Raw genomic sequence first — 22,986 nt, 5'->3', positions numbered from 1 at the left:
TATATATATATATATATATATATTAGGGATGTAACGTATCAAAATCTGATGGTACTATACTACTATACTATATTATTATTACAGTATTAAGGCCATGGTATGATATTATTGTGATATATGTCCAAAACAAAAATTACTTGTAAAATCTTATAGTGTATAAAATGAAATGGCAGAAATGTTTAGGATAAACACATTTACTGTAATTGAAGTAGAAAGCTCACATGTTCTAATCATATTTGTTACTACAAACATGCAAGTCCTAAGAATTGGGCAAGGACAACTGTTTCAAGGACATATTAAAAAAAAAACTTACAGTTGCTTGTCTTCAAAGTGTCAATTTAAACATCAGTGTAAAACAATAATGTTCACTTTAGTGTCTTTCAACTTTTACTTTATTAGAGGTAGTGTCCTCCACAGTGGACATGTTTATATCAGTCTGGAATATGCTTTTTCTCAGAAAAATTAACTAACAATATCATTTTTAATAATGTAAATACCTCAAAAACTAATGTTTCGTTTCGCTGGCTTCAAATATCTTTTTTTGGGTGACAGTTTATGAGGTGGCGACTTGTCCAGAGTGTACCCTGCCTTTCAGTGCAGCTGGACTTTTTCTCAACTACCTCACAAAGTATTTTAGCATCGACCCACATCAGATTAGTTTTATTATAGCAAAGAATATCAAAGGGACCCTCTGTTCATCCTTCAATATTTTTTTTTATGCTGCTCTCTGTGGAAAAAAATTGGACACCTCAGCTTTAAGAAAAACAAACTTCTTGAGTGCCAAAGCACTTTTATCTTCTTCAACAAGTTACTCTGTGTGCATGCATGTCCTTGCATAGGAACTGTAATATATCCACTCTGCATTATTCTGCTCTCTTTAATTTCCCAATTACTGTTAAGGATTGTTTTAAAGCAATCCCCATAACCCAAAACTACCTTGTTTTTTACCTCCCTACATCATGATACTAACTGACTTTGGCAATATTGAAAATGATGTGACACAAAAAAGCCTGAATTGACCCATGCCTCACTTGTTTCAGGGCTACAACCTGCTACCTTGCAGACCGCAGGTATGACATGTTGCCTGCAGTTCTCAGCGCAGATCTCTGCTCTCTGTTGGGAGGAGTCGATAGGTCCGTAAGTGTATTGTTTCTGTGAGATGTACAGGGGGTCCTCATGTGGTCACAACGCACTCCCATAAACGTGTATTATTGTACAAAAAAAACCAGAGCAAGTTGCTTGAACACTCGCTACATTGTATACAGAGGAAAAACAACGCTTCTTTAGTGTGTTTTTGTTTTTCCTTCTTTATGTCTTCCAATTATGAGGCATATTCTTCTGCTGGTAGTGGTAGGTAGGAAAGTGAATAGGCGTGTAAAATGCTTAGAAAGAGTAAAAATATCAATCAAACACTGCGGCCGTCATGTAATAAATGTGGTATCTTTGAATGTGTAGAAGCATCTGCTCTTATGAAATGGACAATGATAACTAAACAGCATAGTGATCTCATTATATAGACATCTCTACGTACCACAGGACCAACTATAGGAATAAAAGTAAGGAATCACTTTTTGTTACTGTTTTACTATATATTTGTATTCAATCTTTTTATTCCTACTGTATTCTATATGTCCTTCATGTGCCCTGGATATAGTGTAAACGACTTTAGGTCTAAGTTCCGATTTAGACTAAGACTCGAATTACACTGTCGTCGTAAGAATGGAACTTTCACGTAGACAGAGGACCTCCTGTACTCACATTTCAAGTCAATACACATCATTTGTATGATTGGTTGATACATGTGTAAATCCAGGTACGCAATGAGCGTGCTGTGGGAACTTGACGCACACACCCTTGCTGTCAACAAGATGTGGTATGGTCGCACAATCATCCGCTCCTCCTACCAGCTCCATTACGAGCTGGCTCAAGCGCTCCTCAATGGTGTGCAGACCGAGGTACCAGAATTGTCCCACCTTAGCTCCCACGAGAAGGATGACAAATTAGTTCAGCTTATTCAAGCTCTGGAGATGCTGACCCACGTGGCTCGACACCTACGGGTGCAGCGGGATCGAGGCGGGGCTTTGGAACTGGAAGGTGTGGAGGTATGAGAAGTTTATTGTACACTCTTATAGCAGATGATGCAACATTTGGTATCTAAATTATTCAGAAATGTATTGTTTTATGTTAGGTTTTGTGAATTATTTAAACCCTTTCAAACCGCTGGACTACGGGGCAGCTGGTTGCGTCTGAGTGGCTATGGTAATTGCGCCACGATTCTTGCATCAATTAAAGTTAAAGTACCACTGATAGTCACAAACACACTATGTGGGGTGAAATTACCCTCTGCATTTGACCCATCCCCTTGTTCCACCCCCTGGGAGGTGAAGTAGCAGCGCTCGGGAATCATTTTGGAGATTTAACCCCCAATTCCAACCCTTGATGCTGAGTGCCAAGCAGGGAGGCAATGGGTCCCGTTTTTATAGTCTTTGGTATGACTCGGCCGGGGTTTGAACTCACAACCTACCAATCTCAGAGCGGACACTCTAACCACTAGGCCACTGAGCAGGCTATATGCTATACATCCACGTAACTAGAAAAAATTCTGCTCAAATTTCAACAAAACAAATTTTAGGAAAACAAGACAATTCAAAATACAAGCACTTAAATGGGCAAATGTTGAAAGCATGCAAACAGTCTAAGACCAGCATAAATCATGACGATCATGAGTTCATAGAACATAAGACTAAAGAGAAAAACTTGGCTAAGTTTGAACGCTAACGCTTAACTTATCATTCCTCTTATGCTAAAACTCAGTAAACAACTAGCTTCATTTACCCAATAGCCAGTGGCGGACCTAGCTTCAATGTTGCCCTAAACAGGACTCCCTTTCCCTTATTGCAGGAGTTGTTAACCTTTTTGACCTCAAAGCCCAACTTTCCCACTACAGAGGGGCCCGCAGCTCATTCAAATATTAATACTGAATTATTCATCTTACTCTTGATTTTAATCGTAATCGATAATTTAAAATACTTACAGTTTAACAGGATAAACCTTGTCAAACGAGATGGAACTATGTGTTAGTCACAAAGATTATTATCAAGGTTTATGTCAGTCTGTTGTCAACAATAAATACCAATCAAATATTCTGCAATTACTCATAAAAACTGATGAAAACATATGTACGCAAAGCTAAAATAAATCAATTCTAATTGAATTAATAATAAATCATGAGAATTATGTTTCAATAACATTTAAGTGTAAATGAAAATACAGCTTCACCACTTTAGTCATATTATTTGCACTTGATAAACTTCTTATGACTTAAGCTCCAGACTTCAATTTGTTTGATATTGTCATAACTGCCACAACTGGTGGAAAAGTGTATTACAACTGAGTACTGCTGCGGCCAACACAGATCACAGCTGAGAAACAGATCTTAATTTGGTTTGCGGCCCAAAAATGGACCCCAGCTGGTTAAGAAACATAGCCTTATTTGTTGCTCCGAAAACACTCATATTCACATCATAGTAGAGTAGATACCATAAATGTATGTGTTGTTACTTAATTTTTGACTGCTTGAAGATGGGAATGTGTAGAGCAGGACGGCTCAGGCCCGCAAACAGGTTTAATCCGGCCCACAAGATCAGTTTGCTAAATATAAAAATGAGCTGCATTTTTTAATGAAAGAAACTGTTGTTCTAAATGTGTCCACTGGATGTCGCAATAGCAATTCCAGTGTTACCCACATCACACATGACAGTGTTTAAAGATGATGTGTCAGCTGGCTTTAAGCGCCCTTTGGATTGGCTGCCGCTACTTCAATCAGCGAAGGCGCAAGCAATCAGCTGCTCCTTTTGTGGCTGGCAGCAGATGCCGGCAGTATCGACGCACAATACCTATTTTCATTGTAACTTATCCACTCAACGGATAAAATAACAAAACAATAAAATGCAAAGACTTAAGTCCATTTGACCATCATCTTTATAGTTAGAGTTCCATGCAGCACTTGCAATTTGTTGAATGCACGATGCACACCCTGAACTTTATTGTAAAAATGTGTGTTTCTACATGTGTTGTATTTGTTCTATTTTATTTCATACTTAAATCTACCATGGTCACATTGGTTAAGTTTGTAGTTATGTTATTTTGGCTATGGTGGCATTTTGACAATTATTTTGTTTATATGTAATTGTGGTATTTGAATGATGATAAATGAATGTGTTGTGGCAAAATGCGGATTTCATCAATGCGGCGGTTTGAAGAAACACTCTTTTCCAAACGTTTTTAATGAACTGCCAACATGAGAATTAAAATCAAAACAGAAGTGCTTACAGTTGAATGGCTTTGTAAAAACACTGAGACAGAGTCTAAGTTCATTGTGTTCTTCATGGTGTTTTTGAAACTGCATTAATTTTTTTCCTCAGTTTTCAACTAACTAAGTGTTTTGTCAAGAGGATTTTTTGTAATATGTACATTTTCACAATCCGCTTGTTCTATTTTTCGCCAAAGCAAGACAGAAAACTTTATTAGAACTCTTTATTTTTAAGTTTTGATGCCATGATTTTACCAGTCCGGCCCGATTGGGAATAGAGTTTCCTCCATGCGACGCCTGAGCTAAAATGAGTTTGACATCCCCGGTGTAGAGTAATGATTGGATGAGGAGGGAGCAAACCAAAAATATACTGGGATTTGCCAAAATTAAGCGTGTTCCGATCCGATATTGATATGTGTTTGTGATATCCTGCTTCCTGTTTGACTCACATGATGTTAATGCTTCTGTTCCAGGTGCGGGCCCAGCTGGACAATGACAAAAATATCACAGCTCTGGTTCCGCGTCAGCCTCTTGAAATTCACGAAACGGTGGCCGAGTGCATGATTTATGCCAACCACTGGGTCGCGCTCAAGATCCAGGAAACTTTTCCTCATCAGGCTCTGCTGCGGCACCATCCACCACCACGTCAGGAGTTCTTCAGCCAGCTGGTTGACAGCGCCAAGTCCAAGGGCTTTACCATCAATACCAGGTTTGTCTTTTCTCACGCTGTTCGCCTCTACTGTGGATTTTGGATTGCACTCACAGCGACAATATGTGTAGATATCGATGCTTCAATTCATGACTTTGCTCAGATTTACTGTTTGTCAGCATTTTAATTTATTTTTGGTGATCTCATTTAAAGTGCAAGTGATAATTATGCCGGTCCACATAACTGCATTCCAATGCAGTTATGTAAAAACAGTCAATCATCTTATTTCTATGTTAAATTTACAAACCCCGTTTCCATATGAGTTGGGAAATTGTGTTAGATGTAAATATAAACAGAATACAATGATTTGCAAATCATTTTCAACCCATATTCAGTTGAATATGCTACAAAGACAACATATTTGATGTTCAAACTGATAAGCATTTTTTTTTTTTTTCAAATAATCATTAACTTTAGAATTTGATGCCAGCAACACGTGACAAAGAAGTTGGGAAAGGTGGCAATAAATACTGATAAAGTTGAGGAATGCTCATCAAACACTTATTTGTAACATCCCACAGGTGTGCAGGCTAATTAGGAACAGGTGGGGGCCATGATTGGGTATAAAAACAGCTTCCCAAAAAATGCTCAGTCTTTCACAAGAAAGGATGGTGCGAGGTACACCCCTTTGTCCACAACTGCGTGAGCAAATAGTCAAACAGTTTAAGAACAACGTTTCTCAAAGTGCAATTGTAAGAAATTTAGGGATTTCAACATCTACGGTCCATAATATCATCAAAAGGTTCAGAGAATCTGGAGAAATCCCTCCACGTAAGCAGCATGGCCGGAAACCAACATTGAATGACCGTGACCTTTGATCCCTCAGACGGCACTGTATCAAAAACCGACATCAATCTCTAAAGGATATCACCACATGGGCTCAGGAAGACTTCAGAAAACCACTGTCATTAAATACAGTTGGTCGCTACATCTGTAAGTGCAAGTTAAAGCTCTACTATGCAAAGCGAAAGCCATTTATCAACAACATCCATAAACGCCGCCGGCTTCTCTGGGCCCAGGATCATCTAAGATGGACTCATGCAAGGTGGAAAAGTGTTCTGTGGTCTGACGAGTCCACATTTCAAGTTGTTTTTGGAAATATTCGACATTGTGTCATCCGGACCAAAGGGGAAGCGAACCATCCAGACTGTTATTGACGCAAAGTTGAAAAGCCAGCATCTGTGATGGTATGGGGGTGCATTAGTGCCCAAGACATGGGTAACTTACACATCTGTGAAGGCACCATTAATGCTGAAAGGTACATACAGGTTTTGGAACAAAATATGCTGCCATCTAAGCACCGTCTTTTTCATGGACGCCCCTGCTTATTTCAGCAAGACAATGCCAAGCCACATTCAGCACGTGTTACAACAGCGTGGCTTCGTAAAAAAACAGTGCGGGTAATTTCCTGGTCCGCCTGCAGTCCAGACCTGTCTCCCATCGAAAATGTGTGGCGCATTATGAAGCGTAAAATACGACAGCGGAGACCCCGGACTGTTGAACGACTGAAGCTCTACATAAAACAAGAATGGGAAAGAATTCCACTTTCAAAGCTTCAACAATTAGTTTCCTCAGTTCCCAATCGTTTATTGAGTGTTGTTAAAAGAAAAGGTGATGTAACACAGTGGTGAACATGCCCTTTCCCAACTACTTTGGCACGTGTTGCAGCCATAAAATTCTAAGTTAATTATTATTTGCAAAAAAAAAATAAAGTTTATGAGTTTGAACATCAAATATCTTGTCTTTGTAGTGCATTCAATTGAATATGGGTTGAAAAGGATTTGCAAATTATTGTATTCCGTTTATATTTACATCTAACACAATTTCCCAACTCATATGGAAACGGGGTTTGTAGATTATTTATATTATAGCTCAAATACCTCTGCCAATCTCTTTGAAATATAATAACAATGATCTAAATTTACCTTGAAGATGATCTCGTAGATGGATGATCAAAATAATGACCGGTCAGTTAGTTGTTGATTGGACCATTCCGCTGAATTACTGTGATGATTCCGCAGTGATTGTGGCCAAAGTAACACATTGAATTATCTCAAAACATTGACGTTATTTGTTCAAATAGTTCTACAAATATGGAATACACTGCAGCTTCCTGAACATTTACCATATATGTTTCCCTGTAGGACCAATAAGGCTCTAGCTGATTCCCTGGACCAGGCTGTGGACCCACAGGACCCACTGCTGAACAAGCTGCTGAGAATGATGGCTACCCAAGCCATGTCTCAGGCTCTGTATTTCTCTACTGGTGCTATTTCCCAAGACCAGTACTACCACTACGGTATGTACTGGAATACTAATACTCAAAGACTAAAACTATTTACAGTAGAGCACGTTAAAGTTGGTCCTGTTCTTGTTGACAGTCCATGTGTTCGATCCTCATCAAGTCCTGGTGTACCGTGTTCTTCTTATTATGGGTTATCCGCGGGGTCTTAAAAAGTCTTAGATCCATCAATTTGAATTTGAGGCCTTAAAATGTCTAAAATTATTAAAAAATCTCATAAAAGGTCTTAAATACGATTTTGAAAGGTTTTCAAAATCTATCAACATTAACTTCAGTTGGAACGAAATTAGGCTACCTGTGCTGCCCGGTCAGAATTTATCGCGCACTATCTGCTCGTGTGCTGTGCGCGCGCAGCAGTGTGTTGTGACAGCTTAGCATAGCAGCGGAGAAAACTTAAACGAAAGCCCACAGCAAAGCTAAATTACATGCAGAAAATGGGTAGGTGCAAATTCAACGATTCGTGGCTTCAGAAAGACGCTGACGCATTTGTTCACAAAGTGGTGACCCTCGCCCCATCCTTGTTTGTGAATGACTGAGCATTTCATGGAAGCTGCTTTTATACCCAATCATGGCACCCACCTGTTCCCAATTAGCCTGTTCACCTGTGGGATGTTCCAAATAAGTGTTTGATGAGCATTCCTCAACTTTCTCTGTCTTTTTTCTCTGACTTTGGGGTTTATAATATAATGGATAAATATTAATACTTTTTATAATTGAATATTAAGAGTATGTGAAGGTTTAACTCCTACCTTGTTTACTTCCGTGACGACCTCTTTAAAGCTTTGTAATCAATCAGAAATATCAAGCAGCTAAAAGTCAAACATGGATAAGTGTGGAGAGAGTGTTTCACATTTTTCCCATCATGTCTTGCAATACATTTAAATGGGTGTGATTTCGAATTGTTTATGGTGATGGGACGTTTTTTTTTAGAATATCCACAATGTTCTGTGTGCAGGTTGTGTTATGTGTGACCATGTGTGTTGAATTTTTGTGCTGGTTGAATTTTTTTTCTGCACCGTGACTAGAAAAGGTTGTTTGGATTGGGTCATATAAGTAAGTGCTATGCTTGTGCTGTCAGTAAACATCATGGTCACTGACCCAAGGTTCATACCTTGCCCACAAGCTGGCGACCCGCATGGCCAGGTTGCTTATTGGAATTGAACTTGTGCTGTTGCCTCGTTAAAGTTTGGACACCCCTAATATAGATAATATTTTAAAAAGTACTTATTACTATGTACACCTTTCTTTATGATGTTTTTTCAGGTTTGGCTCTGGACCGATACACACATTTCACCTCCCCCATTCGTCGCTATGCCGACACTGTGGTCCACCGCCTTCTCAGTGCGGCCATTGACATGGAGAAGGGACAGAGTGCTGCCAACGTTTTACTCACCAACAAGGAAGTGGAGGAGTTGGCTCATCATATCAACCAAAAAAACAGAGTCAGCTGAGTTTTATGTTTTGTGTGATGCTGCCGCTAAAGAAAAATCCGACACTAAAGACTGACTTTTGTCAATGTGATTTGTCTCTAGGCAGCCCAGCAGGCCCAGAGGTTGTCCACCGACTTGTTTCAGTGTCTGTATTTCAAAGACAGAGACCCTCACACAGACCAGTGCTGCATTGCTGATGCTGTCATTTACGCAATCCGAGACAATGGCGTGTTGGCGTTTGTCCCGCAGTAAGTTCTTTGGCACACATTGATTCATATTTCAACCAAGTAGTACGGTTTAGCTGAGCTCATCATGATGATGTTTGATTCTGGTTGTTGTTTACCACAATATGTAATAATGGCTGTTTCAGCTTGGTATAATATCCATAAAACATACGGGGCATCCGGAAAGTATTCACAGCGCCTCACTTTTTCCACATTTTGTTATGTTAGAGCCTTATTCCAAAATGAAATACATTCATCAGGTGTGTGCCTTTCCAAGTCATGTCCAACCAACTGAATTTGAAGCTGTAGGAACATCTCAAGAACGATCAGAGCTCACTTTTTGATCTTCCTAACAAAGACACTGAATACTTATGTAGTTGTAATTTCTTAGTTTTGTTGCAAAAAAGAAATTTGCAAAAAAAGAAATTTGCAAAAAACGTTTTCACGAAGGTCCTGGGTTCGATCCCGGGGCTCGGCGTCTTTCTCTGTGGAGTTTGCATGTTCTCTCTCGTGACTGCGTGGGTTCCCTCCGTGTACTGCAGTTTCCTCCCACCACATGCACCTGGGGATAGGTTGATTGGCAGCACTAAATAGACCCTAAATGTTGTCTGTCTATCTGTGTTGGCCCTGCGATGAGGTGGCGACTTGTCCAGGGACAAGCGGTAGGAAATGGATGGATGAGGTGGTAGGGTATTGTGTGTAGAATTTTGAGGACAGAAATAAATTGATTCCATTTTGAAATAACTCTGTAACAAATGAATGTGGAAAAAGTAAAGCACTGTGAATGCTTTCCGAATGCTCTGTAAAACCACCTGTTTTGGGATTGTTAAAAACAAAATGTTTTCAGTATCCAGGCCCCCCTCCCACTCATAGGTAAAACACGCACTGTGCGTTGGGCCCCTCGTTTTGTGTGAAAAAGCGTCAATGTCAATTAATGAACGACAGGGCGCTATTTATTAAATTTGTATTGCAAATATATTACTAACCCCTTTCTGTTTGATCATTGATAGGAATATAATTTCTCCAAAAATTCTTAATGTCTCCCACTGCACAGACAGTGTAAGTGCTGGGCTCGTAATTTGATGTACAGGGATTAAATCCTTGTTGGGGATTTGCTAGACTCAGATCAGCTTTATGTTTTCATTAGAGTGAATGTGTTATTTTGCACTAAAAACTTGGAATTATTTAACAATCTAGTTCCCATTCATTTGTTTTTGTACAAAACATGCATTCAATTAAATTTAAGTTTGATTAAAAAAAAAATTAAATATTTTAAAAGTGTGAACAAAATGTAATGGGGGAGTGAGCCTCAAAATAGATTTCTCTTTTGTGCCCCAATTTGTTTGTGAACATCGCTTGTCCGTATGGCAACAACAGCATTGGTTACGTTAACAACTCCAGGCACCACACACAAGCCATCTGGTCCGCTCGGCAACACTTTGGGAAACATCAGCGTAACACATCCATGGATGTCAAAGTCAAGGCATGGGGCCACATTGGGCCTTCCACATCATTGTATGTGGCCGTGAAGGCTTAGAAATATTAAGAAACTTCATCTCTCCTGCCAAATATATTTTAATTTGGACAGATTTTTTTTTTTACTGCATGCTGCTGCATTTTTTTTAGCTGAATATTGATTTTTGGTACAAACTGCTCAATGTTTTTTGGTCATTGTAACCCTTCTTGAAATAAATGGAGAATGCCTGAGAAAGGAACGTTACCTTGCGGTTAAAGGGAGGTCCAACTCCCAACATAATCCATCCATCTTCTTCCGCTTATCCGAGGTCGGGTCGCGGGGGCAGCAGCTTAAGCAGGGAAGCCCAGACTTCCCTCTCCCCAGCCACTTCGTCCAGCTCCTCCCGGGGAATCCCGAGGCGTTCCCAGGCCAGCCGGGAGACATAGTCTTCCCAACGTGTCCTGGGTCTTCCCCGTGGCCTCCTACCGGTCGGACGTGCCCTAAACACCTCCCTAGAGAGGCGTTCGGGTGGCATCCTGACCAGATGCCCGAACCACCTCATCTGGCTCCTCTCGATGTGGAGGAGCAGCGGCTTTACTTTGAGCTCCCCCCGGATGGCAGAGCTTCTCACCCTATCTCTAAGGGAGAGCCCCGCCACCCGGCGGAGGAAACTCATTTCGGCCGCTTGTACCTGTGATCTTGTCCTTTCGGTCATAACCCAAAGCTCATGACCATAGGTGAGGATGGGAACGTAGATCGACCGGTAAATTGAGAGCTTTGCCTTCCGGCTCAGCTCCTTCTTCACCACAACGGATCGATACAGCGTCCGCATTACTGAAGACGCCGCACCGATCCGCCTGTCGATCTCACGATCCACTCTTCCCTCACTCGTGAACAAGACTCCGAGGTACTTGAACTCCTCCACTTGGGGCAGGGTCTCCTCCGCAACCCGGAGATGGCACTCCACCCTTTTCCGGGCGAGAACCATGGATTCGGACTTGGAGGTGCTGATTCTCATCCCAGTCGCTTCACACTCAGCTGCGAACCGATCCAGCGAGAGCTGAAGATCCTGGCCAGATGAAGCCATCAGGACCACATCATCTGCAAAAAGCAGAGACCTAATCCTGCAGCCACCAAACCAGATCCCCTCCACGCCTTGACTGCGCCTAGAAATTCTCTCCATAAAACTTATGAACATAATCGGTGACAAAGGGCAGCCTTGGCGGAGTCCAACTCTCACTGGAAACGTGTCCGACTTACTGCCGGCAATGCGGACCAAACTCTGGCACTGATCATACAGGGAGCGGACCGCCACAATCAGACAGTCCGATACCCCATACTCTCTGAGCACTCCCCACAGGACTTCCCGAGGGACACGGTCGAATGCCTTCTCCAAGTCCACAAAACACATGTAGACTGGTTGGGCAAACTCCCATGCACCCTCAAGGACCCTGCCGAGAGTATAGAGCTGGTCCACAGTTCCACGACCAGGACGAAAACCACACTGTTCCTCCTGAATCCGAGGTTCGACTATCCGGCGTAGCCTCCTCTCCAGCACACCTGAATAGACCTTACCGGGAAGGCTGAGGAGTGTGATCCCATGATAGTTAGAACACACCCTCCGGTTCCCCTTCTTAAAGAGAGGAACCACCACCTCGGTCTGCCAATCCAGAGGTACCGCCCCCGATGTCCATGCGATGCTGCAGAGTCTTGTCAACCAAGACAGCCCCACAGCATCCAGAGCCTTAAGGAACTCTGGGCGGATCTCATCCACCCCCGGGGCCTTGCCACCGAGGAGCTTTTTAACTACCTCAGCAACCTCAGCCCCAGAAATAGGAGAGCCCACCACAGAAGATGTGTTGGTGGGATTGAGGAGGTCTTCGAAGTATTCCCTCCACCGATCCACAACATCCGCAGTCGAGGTCAGCAGAACACCATCCTCACCATACACGGTGTTGATAGTGCACTGCTTCCCCTTCCTGAGGCGGCGGATGGTGGTCCAGAATCGCTTCGAAGCCGTCCGGAAGTCGTTTTCCATGGCTTCCCCGAACTCCTCCCATGTCCGAGTTTTTGCCTCCGCGACCGCCGAAGCCGCACACCGCTTGGCCTGTCGGTACCTGTCCGCTGCCTCAGGAGTCCTATGAGAAAAGAACCCGATAGGACTCCTTCTTCAGCTTGACGGCATCCCTCACCGCCGGTGTCCACCAACGGGTTCTAGGATTACCGCCACGACAGGCACCAACTACCTTGCGGCCACAGCTCCAATCAGCCGCCTCGACAATAGAGGTGCGGAACATGGTCCATTCGGACTCAATGTCCAGCACCTCCCTCGTGACATGTTCAAAGTTCTTCCGGAGGTGGGAATTGAAACTCTCTCTGACAGGAGACTCTGCCAGACGTTCCCAGCAAACCCTCACAATACGTTTGGGCCTGCCAGGTCTGTCCGGCATCCTCCCCCACCATCACAGCCAACTCACCACCAGGTGGTGATCGGTAGAAAGCTCCGTCCCTCTCTTCACCCGGGTGTCCAAAACATGAGGCCACAAATCCGACGACACAACCACAAAGTCGATCATGGAACTGCAGCCTAGGGTGTCCTGGTGCCAAGTGCACATATGGACACCCTTATGTTTGAACATGGTGTTTGTTATGGACAATCTGTGACGGGCACAAAAGTCCAATAACAAAACACCGCTCGGGTTCAGATCCGGGCAGCCATTCTTCCCAATCACGCCTCTCCAGGTTTCACTGTCGCTGCCAACATGAGCATTGAAGTCCCCCAGTAGAACGAGGGAATCACCCGGGGGAGCACTCTCAAGTACTCCCTCGAGTGAATCCAAAAAGGGTGGGTACTCTGAGCTGCGGTTTGGCGCGTAAGCGCAAACCACAGTCAGGACCCGTTCCCCCACCCGAAGTCGGAGGGAAGCTACCCTCTCGTCCACCGGGTTGAACTCCAACATGCAGGCTCTGAGCCGGGGGGCAACAAGAATTGCCACCCCAGCCCGTCGCCTCTCACTGCCGGCAACGCCAGAGTAGAAGAGAGTCCAGCCCCTCTCGAGAGAACTGGTTCCAGAGCCCTTGCTGTGCGTCGAAGTGAAACCGACTATGTCTAGTCGGAACTTCTCCACCTCGCGCACTAGCTCAGGCTCCTTCCCCCCCAGCGAGGTGACGTTCCACGTCCCAAGAGCTAGCTTCGGTAGCCGAGGATCGGACCGCCAAGTGCCCTGCCTTCGGCTGAGTAAGCAACATAAATGTTTATTAAATCAAATATAAACAATCATAGTTACAAAGAAAACCTTAAACATCGATAACAAACTAGTATAATTACAAGCTAATGTTATTGAAAAAAATTGTCCTAAAGCTTTTGCACAACTTTTTGAAAAGGCCATTTTTAGGACCGAACAATCGCAATTAGCTTATTAAATGCCTGAGAGCAGGCATCTGGTGTAAAAAGTAAGCAAACGCAAGCTTACCAAAAGACAAACAACTCTGGAAAATTAACTGTCAGTGGTTTCTCCTTTTAGAGGGATTTTTTTTCTTGCCTCCATCACCAAATTGCTTGCTTATGTAGCACTCAGTTGGTTTTCTTACATGAATGAAGACGTATCTATGTGTAGGTATGGCGTGAAAGGCCCTGTGTACTTGAAGAACCGAGAAGGCCAAGTGGTCTCTGCCGGACAAGATGGCAGGTGTGAGTGGCAGAGTGGATCTGTGCGCCGCTATCCGGACCACATCACCACCATGTCCGCAACAGGAACCACCACACTCACACTCTTCAAGCACATCACCGTGAGTCACTTCAGATTTCATACCTTTGCCAATATATATTTGTAGTTCTCAAGCGAGGTAAAATTTGTATGTATTCACTGAAGTTGATGCCAAATAGCTCATTTTTGGTATCATGCAACATCACGTCCTAACAATCTGTGTCGGAATCATTTAGGTGTTGATTGCTAAACTTAAAACAGGCCTGCACATCTGTACAGTGCATTCAGAAATTATTCACAGCGTTTCACTTTTTCCACATTTTATGTTCCAGCCATTTTCCAAAATGGAAAAAAGTAATTTTTGTTCCCAAAAGTCTACTGACAATACCCCACAATGAAAATGTAAAAATGTTTTTTCCAGACTTCTTTTGCAATTAAAGATAAACAGCTAAGAAATTACTTGTACATACAGCAAATATTCACAGCCTTTGCCATGAAGCTCAAACGTGAGCTCAGATGCATCCTGTTTCAACTGATCTTTCTAGATTTGTTTCTAAAGCTTAATTGAAGTCCAAATGTGGCAAATTCAGTTTGGATAGGCACACACCTGTCTATATATAAAGTCCCACACACCAATAAGGTCAAAGGAAATGTCTGTAGAACTCTGAGACAGGATTGTCTTGAGGCACAAATCTGGGGAAGGGTACAGAAAATGATCTGATGCCTTGAAGGTCCCAATGAGCACAGTGACCTCAATCATCCATAAATGGAAGAAATTTGGAACCACCAGGACTCTTCCTAGAGCTGACCGGCCGTCTGAACTGAGCGAATGGGGTAAAAGGGCCATAGTCAGGGAGGTGACCAAGAACCTGATGGTCACTCTGTCAGAGCTACACCATTCCTCTGTGCAGAGAGGAGAAACTTCCAGAAGGACAGCCATCCATGCAGCAATCCACCAATCAGGCCTGTATAGTGTAACATAACCAAATGTGGAACAAGTGAAGCGCTGTGAATACTTTCTGGATGCACTGTATCTGTACTTCCTTGGCCAAATATGTTTTTCTTGCTGACAGTGTTCCCACATCCCTTGAGATCATGAAAAAGTGTTACCCTTCCTCACTTTTTTTTTTTTTTAGAAAGTACTCACACCGTGCTCGGGCCCTCTTAAGCTGTCATTGAAAACAAATGATCAATTCACGTAAAATCAAACAGTCAATCAATCAATCAATGTTTACTTATATAGCCCTAAATCACGAGTGTCTCAAAGGGCTGCACAAGCCACAACAACATCCTGGGCTCAGATCCCACATCAGGGCAAGGAAAAACTCAACCCAATGGGATGACAATGAGAAACCTTGGAGGGCACCGCAGATGTGGGGACTCCCCGCCACCCTGGGCGACCGGTGCAATGGACGTCGAGTGGATCTAGCATAATATTGTGAGAGTCCAGTCCATAGTGGATCTAACATAATAGTGTGAGAGTCCAGTCCATAGTGGATCTAACATAATAGTGAGAGAGTCCAGTCCATAGTGGATCTAACATAATAGTGAGAGAGTCCAGCCCATAGTGGATCTAACATAATAGTGTGAGAGTCCAGTTCATAGTGGATCTAACATAATAGTGAGAGAGTCCAGTCCATAGTGGATCTAACATAATAGTGAGAGAGTCCAGTCCATAGTGGATCTAACATAATAGTGAGAGAGTCCAGTCCATAGTGGATCTAACATAATAGTGAGAGAGTCCAGTCCATAGTGGATCTAACATAATATTGTGAGAGTCCAGTCCATAGTGGATCTAACATAATATTGTGAGAGTCCAGTCCATAGTGGATCTAACATGATATTGTGAGAGTCCAGTCCATAGTGGATCTAACATGATATTGTGAGAGTCCAGTCCATAGTGGATCTAACATAATATTGTGAGAGTCCAGTCCATAGTGGATCTAACATAATAGTGTGAGAGTCCAGTCCATAGTGGATCTAACATAATATTGTGAGACTCCAGTCCATAGTGGATCTAACATAATATTGTGAGAGTCCAGTCCATAGTGGATCTAACATAATAGTGTGAGACTCCAGTCCATAGTGGATCTAACATAATATTGTGAGAGTCCAGTCCATAGTGGATCTAACATAATAGTGTGAGAGTCCAGTCCATAGTGGATCTAACATAATAGTGAGAGTCCAGTCCATAGTGGATCTAACATAATAGTGTGAGAGTCCAGTCCATAGTGGATCTAACATAATAATGTGAAAGTCCAGTCCATAGTGGATCTAACATAATAGTGTGAGAGTCCAGTCCATAGTGGATCTAACATAATAGTGTGAGAGTCCAGTCCATAGTGGATCTAACATAATAGTGAGTGTCCAGTCCATAGTGGATCTAACATAATAGTGAGTGTCCAGTCCATAGTGGATCTAACATAATAGTGTGAGAGTCCAGTCCATAGTGGATCTAACATAATAGTGTGAGAGTCCAGTCCATAGTGGATCTAACATAATATTGTGAGAGTCCAGTCCATAGTGGATCTAACATAATAGTGTGAGAGTAAAGTCCATAGTGGATCTAACCTAATATTGTGAGAGTCCAGTCCATAGTGGATCTAACATAATATTGTGAGAGTCCAGTCCATAGTGGATCTAACATAATATTGTGAAAGTCCAGTCCATAGTGGATCTAACATAATAGTGTGAGAGTCCAGTCCATAGTGGATCTAACATAATAGTGTGAGAGTCCAGTCCATAGTGGATCTAACATAATAGTGTGAGAGTCCAGCCAATAGTGGATCTAACATAATAGTGTGAGAGTCCAGCCCATAGTGGATCTAACATAGTATTGTGAGAGTCCAGTCCATAGTGGATCTAACATAATATTGTGAGAGTCCAGTCCATGGTGGATCTAACATAATATTGTGAGAGTCCAGTCCATAGTGGATCTAACATAATATTGTGAAAGTCCAGTCCATAGTGGATCTAACATAATAGTGTGAGAGTCCAGTCCATAGTGGATCTAACATAATAGTGTGAGAGTCCAGTCCATAGTGGATCTAACATAATAGTGTGAGAGTCCAGCCCATAGTGGATCTAACATAATAGTGTGAGAGTCCAGCCCATAGTGGATCTAACATAGTATTGTGAGAGTCCAGTCCATAGTGGATCTAACATAATATTGTGAGAGTCCAGTCCATGGTGGATCTAACCTAATATTGTGAGAGTCCAGTCCATGGTGGATCTAACCTAATATTGTGAGAGTCCAGTCCATAGTGGATCTAACCTAATATTGTGAGAGTCCAGTCCATAGTGGATCTAACATAATATTGTGAGAGTCCAGTCCATAGTGGATCTAACATAATATTGTGAGAGTCCAGTCCATAGTGGATATAACATAATAGTGTGAGACTCCAGTCCATAGTGGATCGAACATAATATTGTGAAAGTCCAGTCCATAGTGGATCGAACATAATATTGTGAAAGTCCAGTCCATAGTGGATCTAACATAATAGTGTGAGAGTCCAGTCCATAGTGGATCTAACATAATAGTGTGAGAGTCCAGTCCATAGTGGATCTAACATAATAGTGTGAGAGTCCAGCCCATAGTGGATCTAACATAATAGTGTGAGAGTCCAGTCCATAGTGGATCTAACATAATAGTGAGAGTCCAGTCCATAGTGGATCTAACATAATAGTGTGAGAGTCCAGTCCATAGTGGATCTAACATAATAGTGTGAGAGTCCAGCCCATAGTGGATCTAACATAATAGTGTGAGAGTCCAGTCCATAGTGGATCTAACATAATAGTGTGAGAGTCCAGCCCATAGTGGATCTAACATAATAGTGTGAGAGTCCAGTCCATAGTGGATCTAACATAATAGTGTGAGAGTCCAGTCCATAGTGGATCTAACATAATATTGTGAGAGTCCAGTCCATAGTGGATCTAACATAATATTGTGAGAGTCCAGTCCATAGTGGATCTAACATAATATTGTGAGAGTCCAGTCCATAGTGGATCTAACATAATATTGTGAGAGTCCAGTCCATAGTGGATCTAACATAACAGTGTGAGACTCCAGTCCATAGTGGATCGAACATAATATTGTGAAAGTCCAGTCCATAGTGGATCGAACATAATAGTGTGAGAGTCCAGTCCATAGTGGATCTAACATAATAGTGTGAGAGTCCAGTCCATAGTGGATCTAACATAATAGTGTGAGAGTCCAGCCCATAGTGGATCTAACATAATAGTGTGAGAGTCCAGTCCATAGTGGATCTAACATAATAGTGAGAGTCCAGTCCATAGTGGATCTAACATAATAGTGTGAGAGTCCAGTCCATAGTGGATCTAACATAATAGTGTGAGAGTCCAGTCCGTAGTGGATCTAACATAATAGTGTGAGAGTCCAGCCCGTAGTGGATCTAACATAATAGTGTGAGAGTCCAGTCCGTAGTGGATCTAACATAATAGTGTGAGAGTCCAGCCCATAGTGGATCTAACATAATAGTGCGAGAGTCCAGTCCATAGTGGATCTAACATAATAGTGTGAGAGTCCAGTCCATAGTGGATCTAACATAATATTGTGAGAGTCCAGTCCATAGTGGATCTAACCTAATATTGTGAGAGTCCAGTCCATAGTGGATCTAACATAATATTTTGAAAGTCCAGTCCATAGTGGATCTAACCTAATATTGTGAGAGTCCAGTCCATAGTGGATCTAACATAATAGTGTGAGACTCCAGTCCATAGTGGAACTAACATAATAGTGTGAAAGTCCAGTCCATAGTGGATCTAACATAATATTGTGAAAGTCCAGTCCATAGTGGATCTAAAATAATATTGTGGGAGCCCAGTCCATAGTGGATCTAACATAAAATTGTGAGAGTCCAGTCCATAGTGAATCTAACATAATATTGTGAGAATCCAGTCCATAGTGGATCTAACATAATAATGTGAAAGTCCAGTCCGTAGTGGATCTAACATAATATTGTGAGAGTCCAGTCCTTAGTGGATCTAACATAATAATGTGAAAGTCCAGTCCATAGTGGATCTAACATAATAGTGTGAGAGTCCAGTCCATAGTGGATCTAACATAATAGTGTGAGAGTCTAGTCCATAGTGGATCGAACATAATAGTGTGAGAGTCCAGTCCATAGTGGATCTAACATAATAGTGAGAGTCCAGTCCATAGTGGATCTAACATAATAGTGTGAGAGTCCAGTCCATAGTGGATCTAACATAATAGTGTGAGAGTCCAGTCCATAGTGGATCTAACATAATAGTGTGAGAGTCCAGCCCATAGTGGATCTAACATAATAGTGTGAGAGTCCAGTCCGTAGTGGATCTAACATAATAGTGTGAGAGTCCAGCCCATAGTGGATCTAACATAATAGTGCGAGAGTCCAGTCCATAGTGGATCTAACATAATAGTGTGAGAGTCCAGTCCATAGTGGATCTAACATAATATTGTGAGAGTCCAGTCCATAGTGGATCTAACCTAATATTGTGAGAGTCCAGTCCATAGTGGATCTAACATAATATTTTGAAAGTCCAGTCCATAGTGGATCTAACCTAATATTGTGAGAGTCCAGTCCATAGTGGATCTAACATAATAGTGTGAGACTCCAGTCCATAGTGGAACTAACATAATAGTGTGGAAGTCCAGTCCATAGTGGATCTAACATAATATTGTGAAAGTCCAGTCCATAGTGGATCTAAAATAATATTGTGGGAGCCCAGTCCATAGTGGATCTAACATAAAATTGTGAGAGTCCAGTCCATAGTGAATCTAACATAATATTGTGAGAATCCAGTCCATAGTGGATCTAACATAATAATGTGAAAGTCCAGTCCATAGTGGATCTAACATAATAGTGTGAGAGTCCAGTCCATAGTGGATCTAACATAATAGTGTGAGAGTCTAGTCCATAGTGGATCTAACATAATAGTGTGAGAGTCCAGTCCATAGTGGATCTAACATAATAATGTGAAAGTCCAGTCCATAGTGGATCTAACATAATAGTGTGAGAGTCCAGTCCATAGTGGATCTAACATAATAGTGTGAGAGTCCAGTCCATAGTGGATCTAACATAATAGTGTGAGAGTCCAGTCCATAGTGGATCTAACATAATAGTGAGAGTCCAGTCCATAGTGGATCTAACATAATAGTGTGAGAGTCCAGTCCATAGTGGATCTAACATAATAGTGTGAGAGTCCAGTCCATAGTGGATCTAACATAATAGTGTGAGAGTCCAGTCCATAGTGGATCTAACATAATAGTGAGAGTCCAGTCCATAGTGGATCTAACATAATAGTGAGAGTCCAGTCCATAGTGGATCTAACATTATAGTGTGAGAGTCCAGTCCATAGTGGATCTAGCATAATAGTGAGAGTCCAGTCCATAGTGGATCTAACATAATAGTGAGAGTCCAGTCCATAGTGGATCTAACATAATAGTGAGAGTCCAGTCCATAGTGGGGCCAGCAGGAGATCATCTTGAGTGGAGACAGGTCAGCAGTGCAGAGACTTCCCCAACTGATGCACAGATGAGTGGTCCACCCTGGGTCCCAACTTTGGACAGCTAGCGGATCATCTGTGGTCACCGAATCTGTGCCCCCCCCCTCTCCACGAAGGGGGGCAGAGCAGAAAAGAAACGGCAGATCAACTGGTCTAAAAGGGGTCTATTTAAAGGCTAGAGTATACAATTAAGTTTTAAGATGGGACTTAAATGCTTCTACTGAGGTAGCATCTCTAACTGTTACCGACCGGGAGGGCATTCCAGAGTACCATGAATTGATTTACGTGGACCCCGACTTAAACAAGTTGAAAAACTTATTGGGGTGTTACCATTTAGTGGTCAATTGTACGGAATATGTACTGTACTGTGAAATCTACTAATAAAAGTTTCAATCAATCAATCAAATGGAGCCCCAATAGAAAACGCTCTATAGCCCGCAGACTTTTTTTGGGCTCAGTGCCATATTTTGATACCTTTGTTGCTCGTGACGTCCTGTCTGGTTGCAGACTGAACACAGGCTCAGACACTTGGTGAGGAAACAAGCACTCAGAGCGGACTCAGTCAAATTGCATCTAGGAAATGTTATAATGTTCAAGGCCAACAAAGCAAGTATGTCTGATAGAAAGCACCCAAACATACAGTAAGGCTCCACTTCTCCGAAATGTGCTAGCATGATGCTCATTTCAATGTCAATTTCATCACCTACAAATTTGGTAATGAAAACTACAACACAGATGCATGTTACAATCAAACACAACAAAAGACAAGACTGTAACATTGGACTTAATGGCAAAGACCACTTTTTAGCTGGGCAACACACCCTAGCCACTACAACACTGCCATCTAACGTCTTGGAATTGCAAATACATGCAAAGCCTAATATAATACTTGCAAATGAGACTTGCAATGTAATAAGAGCCAAACTTGAAAAAAATCTTAAAGAAAGGTGTACATAATAATAAGTACCTTTTTAAAATATTATCTATGTCAGGGGTGTGCAAACTTCAATTTGGCCCACGAGGCAACAGCACAAGTTCAATGTCATTAAGTAACCTGGCCCTGCGGGGCACCAGCTGGTGGTCAATGTAAGACTCCCAGGTCAGTGACCATGATGTGTACTTTATGGACATTACAATCACAGCATTTACTTATATTACCCAGTCCAAACAACCTTTCCTAGTCACGGTGCAGAATTCAACCAGCACAAAAAGGCAACACACAACACAACCTGTACACTGAAGTATGTGGAAATTATTTAAAAACAATTTCCTATCACCATTAAAAATATCTAAATCACATCCATTGCAAGGCATGACGGGAAATGTGTAAAACACTCTCTTCACACTTATCCATTGTTGACTATTAGCTGTTGATATTTCTGATTGATTACAAAGTCGTCACAAAAGTAAACAAGGTATGAGTTGAACTTTCACATGCTCTTAATATTCGATTATAATAAATATTAATTATATATCCATTATATTATTATAATAAATAAACACACACACACACACACACACATATATATATATATATATATATATATATATATATATATATATATATATATATATATATATATATATATATATATATATATATATATACAGTGCCCTCCAAAAGTATTGGAACAGTGAGTCCAATTTGTTTATTTTTGTTGTAGACTGAAAACATTTGGGTTTGACATCAAAAGATGAAAATGGGACAAGAGATCAACATTTCAGCTTTTATTTCCAGGTATTTACATCTGGATCTGATACACAACTTAGAAGATAGCACATTTTGTTTCAACCTACCCATTTTTCATCAGAGCAAAAGTATTGGAACATGTGACTGACAGGTGTGTTTTGTTGCCCAGGTGTCTCCAAATTACATTGATTATTCAAACAATAAATAGCACTGAATGTCTGAGCTCAGTTTCAGATTGGGTAGGATAGGTTTTGCCTGTGCAGACTGCATTTAGAGGTAGAACCAACATGAAAACCAGAGAGCTGTCTATGAGTGAAAAAGAAGCAATTGTGAATCTGAGAGAAGATGGACAATCAATCAGAGCCATTGCACAAACATTGGCCATAACCAGTACAACCATTTGGAATGTCCTGAAGAAGAAAAAAAACACTGGTGTACTAAGCAACAGATGTTAAACAGGTAGACCAAGGAAAACATCAGGAGTTGATGACAGAAACATTGTGAGAGTTATAAAGAAAGACCCTAAAACAACCGTTAGTGACATCAGCAACAACCTCCAGAGGGCAGGAGTGAAGGTATCACAATCTACTTTTCGCAGAAGACTTCATGAACAGAAGTATAGAGGCTACACCAGAAGATGCAAACCACT

At 41.8% G+C, this 22,986-nt stretch overlaps 1 protein-coding gene across 2 annotated transcripts in view; it reads left to right on the top strand.

Annotated features, from left to right (window-relative positions):
- The window catches only part of dis3l (DIS3 like exosome 3'-5' exoribonuclease), a 76,975-nt gene that overhangs the window by 47,893 nt on the left and 6,096 nt on the right, over positions 1–22,986 (top strand). For both annotated transcript variants that reach the window (XM_062030411.1, XM_062030409.1), the window contains 7 exons: positions 1,041–1,133; positions 1,814–2,102; positions 4,786–5,021; positions 7,166–7,320; positions 8,587–8,765; positions 8,856–9,001; positions 14,051–14,222. In XM_062030411.1, coding sequence (XP_061886395.1) covers positions 1,041–1,133; positions 1,814–2,102; positions 4,786–5,021; positions 7,166–7,320; positions 8,587–8,765; positions 8,856–9,001; positions 14,051–14,222 — 1,270 coding nt within the window. The remainder of the gene's footprint in view (positions 1–1,040; positions 1,134–1,813; positions 2,103–4,785; positions 5,022–7,165; positions 7,321–8,586; positions 8,766–8,855; positions 9,002–14,050; positions 14,223–22,986) is intronic.

Source organism: Entelurus aequoreus, linkage group LG02, assembly GCF_033978785.1.
Source record: "Entelurus aequoreus isolate RoL-2023_Sb linkage group LG02, RoL_Eaeq_v1.1, whole genome shotgun sequence".
Classification (NCBI taxonomy): Eukaryota; Metazoa; Chordata; class Actinopteri; order Syngnathiformes; family Syngnathidae; genus Entelurus; species Entelurus aequoreus.
This window is presented reverse-complemented; position numbering and strand designations above follow the sequence as displayed.